At 39.5% G+C, this 13727-nt stretch overlaps 1 protein-coding gene across 1 annotated transcript in view; it reads right to left on the reverse strand.

Annotated features, from left to right (window-relative positions):
* Nucleotides 1-13727, reverse strand: part of LOC150091176 (serine/threonine-protein kinase 17A-like) — a 255260-nt gene that overhangs the window by 13653 nt on the left and 227880 nt on the right. The window contains exon 7 of the mRNA XM_090374574.1: nt 3436-3615. Within this exon, the coding sequence (XP_090230700.1) occupies nt 3436-3615 (180 nt within the window). The remainder of the gene's footprint in view (nt 1-3435; nt 3616-13727) is intronic.

The following is a 13727-nucleotide window of genomic DNA, read 5'->3' on the forward strand; positions in this document are numbered from 1 at the left end:
ACCATATTTTTAGCGCCTTCTGTTGTAACAACTGATAGCAAATCCCAATTCAATTTGAGACCGTCCATTGCTTCTGACACACTCAAAAAATATATTTTCACCTGTTGTTGTATCGTTCAAGCTTTTTTTTTTTTTTAATGCAACTAGCTCTTCAGTTACTGCAAAATTTTGATTTACACCTTGGATATAAATTAGTAATTGAACTGTATGGTTTGTATTTTCACTCTCATCAATTGCTATTGAAAAATGGGTGAATTCACAAACTTTTTCTACAAGTTGATTTTGGCTCCTAAATCTTCAATTCTTTTCATTACAGTTGATGAAGATAAACTTACAGACACAAAATTCTTTACTTTCTCAATATATACTCCTGTAATTGCCAAACAAATTCGTTTTACAAATTCTACATCCATAAAAGCTCTTCCTTCTTCGGCAATGATTTGGGAGGCTCAACATTAGCATTGGCATTAGTAGAGGCATTTGATGCAAGAAAGCAAGCTTATGCAGCATCAGCCAAAAAAAAAAAAAAACCCACTTCCACTTCACCCCTCTATTCGTTCCAAATAGCTGTCCAGCTGAGCCTTAAACTTATTTAGGCTATCAACCTCCACCACAAGGGATGGGAGTCTGTTCCACCAACCAACCACCCGCTGGCTAAAGGCAAATTTCCACACGTCTATCCTACATCTGTCTTTCCTCAATTTGAATTTATGCCCTCTCAGGTGATTTTTCTGAGCTAGAGGAAGAATCCCATCAGCATTGAGCATGCTTAAACCATTCAAGGCTTTATACACCTCTATCAGATCACCTCGCTGGTGCCTAGTCTCCAGACACTGTAATTTGCAAAACTTAAGCCTTTCTTCGTAAGAGCACCCCTTTGTTCCATTCACTAATCTTGTTGCCCTTCTCTGTACTCGTTCCAGCAGCTCTACATCCTTCTTGAAATGAGGCCTCCAGACCTGTATACAGTACTCTAGGTGTGGCCTGACCATTGCCTTATGCAATGGAATAATCACCTCCTTATCCCTGCTGGAAAAATTCCTGTATATCATTGACAATACTCCATGAGCTACTCTTGCAGCCCGTCTGCACTGCTCAGAGAACTTCATATCTGCCTGCACAACCACCCCCAAGTCCCTTTCATTCTCTACCACTGTCAGTGTAGTACCACAGAGTTGATACGTTGCTCTGGGGTTGCTGTTTCCCATGTGTAGTACTTTACATTTGTCAATGTTAAACTTCATTTGCCACCTCTCAGCCCATCTGCTCAACCTTTCCAGATCCTGTTGCAGCAGCATAGTGTCAGTAGTGTCCTTGACAACCCTGCCAACCTTTGTATCATCTGCAAACTTGGACATTAAGCTTGATATACCATCATCAATATCATTTATAAATACAGAAAACAATAATGGACCCAACACTGAGCCCTGAGGGACTCCACTAATAACATTAGTCCACAATGAGCAGTGTCCATTGATTACCACTCTCTGTCTTCTCCCCCTCAACCACCCCTTTATCCATAGCAGCAATTTGCCTCCAATGTCACACTGCTCCAATTTGTGCAGCAGTCTTCCATGTGCAACAGTCTTCCATGGCAAGGGGGATTTGCGATTTATACAGAGTAAGCAGCTGTTCGGAAGAAAAGTAACGCTAACATCTAGCTCTAACTGCAGATACTTTTTTATGAGTAAAAGTTATAATCTTCTGTTGTTGACTTTGAAAAGTTTGGGTTATTGAAATTCAACTTCACCATGTGAAATGTTACAGAAAGTTTCTAGTTCTTGGACTTTTTTCTGCCACAAAGCTATTTGAAATTTATCATAATTTGAGGCATGTTTTGTGGTGTAGTGACGTTTCACATTATATTCCTTGAACACTTGAACTGACAAGGCTTCATTGCAAATAAGACATGGGCAAGTTTCATTGAGCAGTGCAAAAAAGAATTGGCCACAGCTCGTTAAAAATGTGACACTCGGCATCAACTTCAACATGATTTTTATGGGATCACTGGAATAAAAATGTCCTTAAATGCGCGAGGATTTTCAGAATGATACACACAAGCAATGGTTTTAATCTGTAATCTCCTGCTGCATTAGCCCCAAGCAAGAGCATGGTCCTATCTATTGACGCCTTAAAACCTGGCACTGTATTTTCCTCTTTGGCAATGTATGTTCAATCCGGCATTTTTTTCCAATACAGAGCAGTCTCGTCAACATTAAAAATTTGCTGCATTGAATAGCCTGCTCCAACAGGTTGGTCCTTGAGGTTGTCACAGACATTCTCTCAGATATACCAGACAAGCTGTACTTGCTAGCTGGGAGTCTAAAACGCTGGTGGAACTGATATTCGGGTGAGATATGTCTTGTCTTATATCTCGCAAAAAGGATTCTTCTGCTCCTATGCTTATCTTTAGGGACACTCCAATTTCTAGGCAAAATGATATATCTCTTTTGGGGATTACCCTGACTTCTAATCTCTCTTGGCACAAGCACATTACAAATATTGCTTCCTCTGCATCTAAAAAACTTGGTTTTCTCTTTGCTCTCAGCGTTACTTTTCTTCCGAACAGCTGCTCACTCTGTATAAATCGCAAATCCGCCCTGCCATGGAATATTGTTCCCACATCTGGGGTGGTGCCCCCAAAACCTCTCTCAGGCTTCTTGATTCCATTCAGAAGAGGGCAGTTAGGTTAATTAATGATTCATCTCTAACAGAGTCTCTCCACTCGCTCTCTCATAGACATACTGTTTCTGCTGCATGCCTCTTCTACAGATACTTCCATGGGCACTGTTCTTCGGAATTGTCTTCTATAATTCCTGCTCTCTCTTTCAAAACAGTCCGAACACATGCCACGACCAGCCAACATCCATTTACTGTCCAACTTCAAACCCACAGAACCAACTTTTCATCTTCCTTGTTAATTCATTCAACTGCCGTTTTCTGGAACAACCTTCCTTCATACGTATTTCCTGAAAATTACAATCTACAGAAGTTCAAGTCCAATGTCAACAAATATCTTCTTTCGTCTTTTCAACCTCCAACCCAAGCACAGTACTAAGTACTATAGGTTCTAATACCTCTCGTGTTTGGGGTTCACATAAAAAAAAAAAAATACTCGTAAATATTGAAGTAAGTAAACACTGACATGTCTTAAAATTTTATGAAATATTTAATATAGAGGTTATTATTATATTCATATCACTCCTGACATTATTATATTCATATCACCCCTCTTCATGCAGAGGGCAAGGTGTCTTTCTCAATGATTTATTGAAAAATTTGCTTGTGAAGATAGGAAGTGAATAACCTGTTAATTTTGTGGAGTGATTCTCATTCAACAAAATGAATAGGATATATTTAGAAATGATAATTTAAATTTCTAAAAAAATATTCACTGAAAAAGTATTTGTTTGCAACTCATAACTACATACATACCTAGGATCCTTAACCAGAAGCCTTCTAATGAAATCCTTTGCAGCATTTGATACACCACCAAACAGATCTTCTGGAAATTCAACTTCACCACGTGAAATGTTACAGAAAGTTTCCTGTTTTGAATCACCACCAAATGGTGTGTGAGCAGACAAAAGAACATAAGCAAGCACACCAATGCTCCTATTAAGAAAAGGAAAAAAAAAACTGCATATCCATTCTTTGAGTGGAATAAATTCCACTTCTATCATAACATATGACAAGTGAAAATGAATCATAAATCCTCCATCACAAACAAAAAATATACCTCAGAATTATTTATAGAGGAAAAAAATCCTTATTGATGGAGCTTCTGTTCCTGGAGAAAATGGTTTGGTGGGAAAAAAAAATAATATAACTGACGTCCTATCTCTTCATATGTGAAGTACCACATATGAAGAGATAGGACACAGTTATATTATTTGGTGAACAAACAACAGCTTCAATATTCAAAAATTTATTTTTTCACCACAATTTGAAACTACAGTAAGTGCTGGTTATAGTGATCACGTTTGCAAATTGAATTTTGATTCTAATAAACTGTGATTCTAATAAGCAAAAATCAACAAATATTATCCAGTGGCTATAAAAATAAAGATATAAAGCACAGGTTTACTCTTTATTGCCAAAGGTTTATTACCAATTAAATGATACGTGAAATTTGGAAAAATATTATCCACAGGTTAGCAAAATAAAAATAAATTTATACTTACATATATAGCAAAGTGACATATTAAACTTAACACTTTGTAATATGATTATAATTTAAAACAGTCACTTATTTTGGATCACTTTAAATTATCACTACAAAGTCTATTTATAGAATTTTCAATATTGTATAACAGTCTATATTCACGATCACTTGCACCAGTTTCTTCCAATGCTGTCCTCAGGACTGCTTCAAGAGTTTGCCAGTTTTGTAACTGGAATGCATTCAGGTTCATCTTCATTTTCTTCCTCCTCAGTGAAATTATTAGTAACTTGTAGATCACCATCTATGTCCACCCAATCATTAAACTCCTATTCACCCATATCTTCAGGCTTTTCAATGTGATCAGTATTGTGACTTAGCTGACCATCATGAATAATTAATACACAATTTTTTAAACAGTTGCTAATTCAGGTTTTGTAAACTTCATTCCAGGTACTTGTTGTCATATGAAGTGCATCTAGAACAGTCATCTGTTTTGCAATATCGGATGATGTTCCCTAACCTTCATCTATAGATTGGATGATTCTTTGCCTCATATCGATCTATAAAAGGTTTTTATTATTACTTGGTCAAGAGGTTGAATTAGTGATGTGGTATTTGAAGGTAGAAAAACTAATTCAATGTTTTTGAAAGTCAACTTTGGATGAGCTGGGCAGTTGTCCAAAACCAATGCAATTTTTTTGTTTTTCTTATCCAATTGCAAATCCCATTAACAAGATAAATCTTCAAATACAGAAGCTGTCACCAAGCATTGGCATATTCAACAGGCAGGCAGCTGTTTTACTCCTTTAAAACATCTAGGCAATTTACTCCTGCCTATAACTAACCAATTAAAGGCTTCATCTTGATTGTTCCCGTCATGTTGCATGTTAAAAGAACTGTAATCCTGTCCTTGATCTTCTTTCCTGCAGATGCAGAGGAATTTTTAAAAATCATGCAATGGTTTGGGTAGCCCTGTAGTACAACCCTTCATGTAGTTTTTCAGCAAAATTATTAGCTTTTTCAAGAAGAATGTTGCAATTTATTCATACATTAAATGAGCTGGGCTGTTTGAACCAAACAAACAGAGTTTCATCTACTGTTTGGCATTTCCCTTCATGCTTCCTTTTTCTCATTTCACTAATCACATTAGTGTTTAATGTCTAATGTGTTTTAATAAAGATAACTGAGGCACTCCTAATTTTATTGCCACTTTCCTTTGAGACATATTGCCTCAGTTTAATTCGTCGTACATTTTATAATTCATAACTTATCTTTTACACTCAAATTCACTCTTTCTGTTCACTGACATTTTTTTTTTTTTTTTAGTAGTAAAATTTAAAACACAGTAAAAAAGATAAACGTCAATCAATAACAAAGCACACAGCACACACAAATTGGAACTAACAGGACACACTCAAGTAAGATGTAGAAATGAAGAGCAGATTTCAGTGAAGGGGGAAACAACATTTCACCATAAGAACGTGAAAACACTAAATTCCAGCTATTGGTATCACAAATTAAATAAGATCAAGTTTACTACCTGTTTATTGCACTAGCAGAATTGCATTAACAGAAAAGCCCAATAAACTGGAAACTGCAAATTGTTTCATGATTGTGACCTCCAGAAATGTGCTTTAGAAAATCATCACATAGGTGTTCACAATTGATTCTTATAACGGAACATGCAATTTTAATAAACAAAATAAACGATGCAAGTATGGTGCATTTTATTGACTGAACTGAATTGAATCAGTTGTTTGGAATTTGATTCTATAATGCAGCTGATTCTAATAACCAATGATCACTATAACTAGCGCTTACTGCATATTCAATAGTTTTTTTTTATTTATGATTACTGTCAGTATAGGATGACAACTTTAAACCTGCACTGGTGGACCCTAAATCACTGCAGTTCCTCTCAAAAATACCAAGCCTGCATTAATTGTTGACTGAAGATGAAAATCCTTTAGTTGTCTTCCTAAATATAAAATTTTTACTTGGTATGGGTTATTTTATTTTATTTTTTTTTCTTTTCTTTTCTCGTTTTCCCAGAGTCTTTGCATGAGAACCTATCCAGTTCAGCACGATGTCTGTACTACTTTTAACACATAGTAACATTAGCATAAGAAGAACCATTGACAGGTAATTATAATGAAGAGCTTGGAATTAATTATTTGTTCTAGTTCAGGTTGCTTATAGAACTCTCCCACATGATCTATCAATGGACAGTTTAACATGAGGTATTTTTTAACAATTCATTTGAAAGAGTCTGTATTATTTCTGAACAATAACAAATGTGCTATCATTAAAACAGGGGAAGCAATATTCACTTTGTGTGTTTCATGGCAAAGCAAATTTTAAATACATTTTGTTTCAAACATGAAGTGAATAATATAATAGTCTTTCTCTCACATACACAGTAAACTCTTAAATCCAGCACATTCCAAAAAACATTTTGTAATCTGGAAACATTTAAGAAAATGATCCATAATATGTATCAATGATTGCATTATGCAAAATGGTGGCTGCTCTCTTTATATTCTTGTAGGGACTATCTTGTCCTTTAAACTGTTTTTGTGGCCAGCAAGATTTGAACTACATTGATAATGCAGTAGGCTTAATTCTTACAATAGAGCAAACTTGACTTTGCAAAGAACTGACTTGGTATTGCAGTACTTTCAAACAGCTGGCTTTGCCAACAGGTTAATTAGCTATTAATTTAAAAGATGGGACTACTAAGACAGCCTCTTTTACGACTAACTGGTCCATCATTAAGCAAAACTGAAATATTGGTATGCTGTAAACAATTCAAGAAAAAAAAAAAACCTAGATTTCCAGAAATTAAAAAAAAAAAATTTTTTTTCAGCACGGGTTGTCGTATGGCTATTTACTGGTTTAGCTGCTTTTCTGGCCTCCTGATTATGAGATGTTTCACTCTGCTTTAAGTTTTTGTATTTCTTTTTCTTCTTTCTAACTCTGGCATGCTCGAGAATATGCAGGGTGCTTTGCCTTGGCAATTAATGCATGTGGGTTTTGTAACTTTACATGTCATTTCATGGTCCTTCGAACCACAGCAAGTGCATCACAGCAGACCATTTGTGAACGTCCATATTTCTGGTACTTGAAGCACCTTAATGAGTTTGGAACATATGGACGTATTGTGCAGTTCAGATAACCAGCTTTTATCTAATTAGGTGACGTAGGTGCATTAAATGTAAGGATGATATTTCTAGCTGGGACTAGATTCCGATCCCTTACATACAAACATTAACTTTGCAGCTGAAACTCCTTGCGATTTTCGTTCTGAACAGATGTCCTCTTCAAATACTTCAGGAAGATCCCATTCAGAGATCACACCTCAGGAGGAGTTCAGTGTCTTGTGGGCTGTTACCGTAATTGACATTCCCCAATGGTTGTTGCTCAGAGGAGTTCTGAGTTTTTGTCACACTTTCGAAGGGGGGCATCACCAGAACGTAGCCATTTTACTGATTTAGGGGGCCCGCCAACCCTTCCAAACCTTTCTGGATAAAGAAGGGTGACATTTTCCTTATCAGTTTTTCTCCAGTAAAATGGGCTATCAGGCATCTTGGTGTAGGACCTGATATTGTTTCAGTTCTGGGCCTCTTTGCCGAGGTGGTGGTGTCTGCATCTATGTCACTGACTTCTGGTAGGGACCGTGTTGGGGTCTCAAAAGTTTGGAATATCAGAGTTCATGAGATTTTTAGTTTTGTTCAGTGCCTGGGCTCCCACCCATCACGGAGCAATAAAGGGATGCCCACTACCTGACAAGCAATAAATGTGCCTGTGAGTAGGACACCAGGGCTACCCAGACACTGTATTCACACCATTGCCAGCCTGAATCCTAGACTACTAGCCGATTGATCGTGGCCAACCCATCAACCATCTTGTCAAAGCAGGGGCCAAAGTGGTGTGTTGAAGCTGGGCACCTTGACCACTAGGATCGCCCTTTCTGAGGTTCCATGGGTCACAGCACATGGCAAACATGCCGGATTCCTATGGTGCTAGCCTGGAACTTAGGCTGTGGACATTAGATCCCAGTGATGCTAATCTGGAGGACCAGCAGTGTCACTAGGAGGTCCCCGCACCACATACAGGTGCCCACATCGAGGGGCTTAATGTAATATGTATGTACTAATTGATGTCTGTTCACGGACTTTTTTTTTGTATTAATTTTAAATAGTAAAAAAGGTAAACAATGAATAACAAAGAACATGGCACCCACAAATTGCTACTAACACAATATGTGCAAGTGAGATAAGGAGTAACAAGTTTACGAAGCTTAAACAGTAGGAATGAAGAGAAGATTCTGAAAATTTATTAGTTTTTTTATGTAATTGAAGAGGAAGGAGATATTTCACCATAATAACATAAAAACCTGCAGAATTGCAGCTATTGGTATTATTGAAAATGCAATAAGATCGAGTTTACTACCTGTTTATAATAAATTTCACTAACAGAAAAAAGCCAATAAACCGGAAACTGCAAATTGTTTTTATTGTTTTATGGTAGTGACCTCTAGAAATGTGCTTTAGAAAAATATCACAAAGGAATTCAAAATTGATTCTTATAACCAAATATATGATAACAATGAAAGTGTAACACATTTGAATTGGTTTTTTTGAAATTAAAGCAGCTGATTTCACTAACCAGTGATGATGTTAAACGGCACCTACTTATTTCACTTTACGATGGGCTTACAATTGTCTCCGACTGGACCATGTGGTCCTTCCTCTCAGCTAATGTTTTTGGGCTTTACGGTGCAAGGGCAACATGGCCATAGCACCTAACTATGGTAGAGTTCAATACTCTTTATCAATATATTGCGGTTAAAGTTTAGAGTGCATTATAGATTTGTATAGATCTGTTTAAGGAAAGTAAAGATTTTGCCCACCTGTGGTGAATCTTCAAGATATGAGCTATACTCAGTGTTCATTGCTGAAAATGAGGCAAAGAGAGATTGTCATTCACTGTTGTAAATTGGGCAATCAATGAGTATATGCTAGACTGTAAGATGAGTGTTGCAGTTTGCACACTGTGGCGAGTCAGTGGCCACAAGCAAATAAAGATGTGTCAGGTGCATGTGGCCAATCTATAATTGGGCTAATACAACTTCCTCGTGTCGGTTCACAAATATATACTAGATCTCCATGGTTTCAGATTTTTTTTATACCAAGTAGCTTATTATTGCCTTGATTCTGCTGGATGTGTTGCCATTGTTCAAGGCATCGTTTCTTCATAATGTAGCAGTCAGATGCAGGTGTAGTGAAGGATTGGTCTATAGGATCAGTAGCAATTTTGGCAGCTAGGTCGGCCTGTTCATTTCCAGAAATTCCAGCGTGACCAGGGAGTCAACAAAAGAGAACTTGTTGTTTCTTCTGGTTTAATTTATTCAGAGTTTTCCAAATCTATTTAAGTAAGTGGTTATCAATTGTATTGTGTTGTATAGTTTGCATAGCACTAATGGAGTCTGTATATATAATGCTGTGCAATATGTTTCTTGACAATGTGTAGTTTAAGGCTATGTGGATAGCACACAGTTCTGCAGTATAGCTTCTGCATTCAGTGGGGAGCTTTTTGGATATGGTAATGTTAAGAAATACTGCAGCTGCACTAACGGGCTTGTCAGTTTTAGATCCACCTGCGTAGATTGGTGAGTACTAGCCGTGCTGCGTTCTCAGTATGGCACGTATTTGTAGCATGTTCTGCTGGGACATGGTATGTTTTCCCCAGGGTGGGATTGTATGAGGGCAGTAGGCTGTATCTCTTACTCAGGTCAATTTGCCAGTCAGCTTGTAGTGAGCAAAGATACCAAGTAGGGTGTTTAGGATGGCCTTTGAGCTTCGCTGCATAATTTAATAAAAGCATTTGTCTGCATAGCTGCAAGGGTGTTTCATGTGCTTCAGCATATAGGCTCTGCACTGGTGATATATGGTATGCCCCCAGGGCAAGACAAAGAGCACTGTGGTGTACAGGATCAAGCGAATGTAAAGCACTTGGTCTAGTGGAGCTATACACCACAGAACCATAGTCCAGATGTGACCGTATTAATGCAGGGTAGAGATGTAGTAGTGTGTAGCAGTCAGCTCCCCATGTTGTGCCTGATAGAACTCTTAAGGTGTTAAGCAGATATTTATTTAAAGTATACCCAGTATAAAATAAAATAAAATATTTCCAGAAGCTTTCGGAACTCGTGTCCCTTTCTCAACTGACAGAATTTTTTGAATACATTACAAGCAAAGTGTGGCACGTTACTCATTCGTCATTGTTGTAGCACGGACGTGTGCTGCCTTGCGCCAGTGATCATCCATCAATAAAACGGTTGTCTCCAGGATTGGATGTATACGCATGCCTTTCTGGCGATTTAATGCCTTAGGGTTGTTCATTATGTTTAGTGACTCTAGCCATAGGCGGTGGCGAAAGTGTCGCGCGTGGTCCACTATCTCAAAGTCGCGCTTGGGGTCAAGATCGTGGTTGGTAGCCCAAAAATGTTCTGCAAGCGCGGACTGGTCAGTTTCGGCAAGCCGGATTGCTCTGTCGTGTTCCGTGAGGCGATCCTGGAGACGTCTCGATGTCTCACCTACGTAGCAACTGTTACAGGCCCTACAGGTGATACGGTACACTACATTGCTGCGTAAGACAGGTGTGACAGGGGTCTTCACACTGGAGACAAGTGAACGTAGGTTCCTACCTGGTAATTGTACACATTTTATGTTGTAACTTCTCAGGATCTTCGAGATACGTCCTGACACTCCTGGATAGTACGGAATGTAGGCGGATGATATGCCGACTTGCTTCGGAGGTCTTGGGTTGGAAGTAAGTTCTTGTGCCTGTAACAAGCATCCGTTTAGTACATGGGATGGATAACCGCATCTGGTTAAGTCCGCCTTCACACGGGAGATCTCGTTACGTCTAATTGTGTCGGTGCTGGAATGGCTCCAGGCCCTGGAGAACAGGGTGCGGGCAGTGCTATTGAGATGGCTTGGAGCGTGGCCGGACCCGTAGTTGGTGAATTGACCGCACCACATGGGTTTGCGGTATACTGAGGTCTCTAGATGTGGGCCTACGCGATGCACTAGCACGTCCAGAAACGGGAGCGAACCGTCCACCTCTGATTCTACGGTAAACTTGATGAAATTGGATAGAGACATGTGGTGCGGTCAATTCACCAACTACGGGTCCGGCCACGCTCCAAGCCATCTCAATAGCACTGCCCGCACCCTGTTCTCCAGGGCCTGGAGCCATTCCAGCACCGACACAATTAGACGTAACGAGATCTCCCGTGTGAAGGCGGACTTAACCAGATGCGGTTATCCATCCCATGTACTAAACAGATGCTTGTTACAGGCACAAGAACTTACTTCCAACCCAAGACCTCCGAAGCAAGTCGGCATATCATCCGCCTACATTCCGTACTATCCAGGAGTGTCAGGACGTATCTCGAAGATCCTGAGAAGTTACAACATAAAATGTGTACAATTACCAGGTAGGAACCTACGTTCACTTGTCTCCAGTGTGAAGACCCCTGTCACACCTGTCTTACGCAGCAATGTAGTGTACCGTATCACCTGTAGGGCCTGTAACAGTTGCTACGTAGGTGAGACATCGAGACGTCTCCAGGATCGCCTCACGGAACACGACAGAGCAATCCGGCTTGCCGAAACTGACCAGTCCGCGCTTGCAGAACATTTTTGGGCTACCAACCACGATCTTGACCCCAAGCGCGACTTTGAGATAGTGGACCACGCGCGACACTTTCGCCACCGCCTATGGCTAGAGTCACTAAACATAATGAACAACCCTAAGGCATTAAATCGCCAGAAAGGCATGCGTATACATCCAATCCTGGAGACAACCGTTTTATTGATGGATGATCACTGGCGCAAGGCAGCACACGTCCGTGCTACAACAATGACGAATGAGTAACGTGCCACACTTTGCTTGTAATGTATTCAAAAAATTCTGTCAGTTGAGAAAGGGACACGAGTTCCGAAAGCTTCTGGAAATATTTTATTTTATTTTATTTTATACTGGGTATACTTTAAATAAATATCTGTTAAACTATGGACCCCAGTACTCCAGGCCCATTTGTCACTAAGATGTTAAGCTTTTTAAGACAGGTAATCCGGAGTGTTTTATGTGTTCAAGAAAGGTGAGTTTCTGGTCAAATATCACACCATGAAAGCGGACATAGGAACTACTGGTATGACTTGATTTTCTAGTCAAAGTTCCGGGTCTGGATGTAGGTTACGCTTCCTACAGAAGTGTATCACGACAATCTTTTGGTGTGAGAGACGAAATCCATTGTTTTGGGACCATTTATCTGTTTTGTTGATGGCAAATTGCAATTGTCGTTCTATTATTCACATATCGGGTGAATGGCAGGCAATACTGAAGTCATCGGCATACAGGGTAGTAGATACTGTTTGTGGTAGGTCATGCGTTATTGAGTTCACTATTATATTAAAAAGAGTGGCACTTAGCACTGATCCTTGTGGTACCCCTTCTTCTTGGATACATTTTGTGAAGATAATTGATTCTGAACTGATTCTGACTTGAAATGAGCGGTGGTGCAGGAAATTTCTGATCAACTGTGGTAGACATCTGAGTAATCCCAGATCGTATAGGTTTTGCATTATAGCATATCTCCAGGCAGTGTCAAAAGCTTTTTCAATGTCAAAGAGGACCATGACCGGGTGTTCTTTCCATACGAAGACTCCACGGATGTTAATATCTGTCTTAATTAAAAAGTCAAGAGTGGATCTACCTTCGTGGAAGCCACACACTGCACTGGATTAAGGAGCTCATTTCGAGCTAGAAACCAGGAAAGCCTGGCATTTATCATTTTTTCCATGACCTTGCTCATACTTCTTGGTGATTCCCTTCTATTTCTGACTCTCTCTCTCTCTCTCTCTCTCTCTCTCTCTCTCTCTCTCTCTCTCTCTCTCTCTCTCTCTCTCTCTCGCTCTCTCTCTCTCTCACACACGCACGGTAACTCAGGATTTTTTTTTTTTTTTTTTTTTTGGCTGATACAGCAAAAGCCTCAGGCTTCCTTGCACCATATGGCTAATTATAATAATACACCTGGTGGGTGAGGGCAAGAGATTGATAATGATGTTGTGGATTTGTAGGGTCTTTTCCTGGCTTCGGAAAGACCAAAACATAAGCAAGGTGCCATTTGTCAGGGAAAGTGAACATCTTGTTGTATAGGAGTAACAGTGTCTTGAGGGCCTGTTCAGTGAGTTTTGTTATCATGATGTAGTTTGTTATTTGGTTTTTAGGAGCATTAGCAATTAAGGCTATATTGCTCTGGGATATGCAGTGGTCATTCCCCCCGACCTTTCTGCATCCTCCGTATTTGGTGGTGATGGGCTCGAACCCTGGTCTAATCAAGAAGCAGTGTGGTACACACTGCTGCTCCTTCCCACCTGGCTACGGAGGAGCCTCATGATGTAGTGTATTACATCGGGCCCTGCTGCATTGAGCTTAGTGGAGGCTAAAGCATTGTCAACTCTGACATTGTGAAGGGGAGATTGTATGCAAC

This window comes from Mastigoproctus giganteus, chromosome 1 (assembly GCF_048544385.1).
Source record: "Mastigoproctus giganteus isolate SK-2022 chromosome 1, ASM4854438v1, whole genome shotgun sequence".
Taxonomy (NCBI): domain Eukaryota; kingdom Metazoa; phylum Arthropoda; class Arachnida; order Uropygi; family Thelyphonidae; genus Mastigoproctus; species Mastigoproctus giganteus.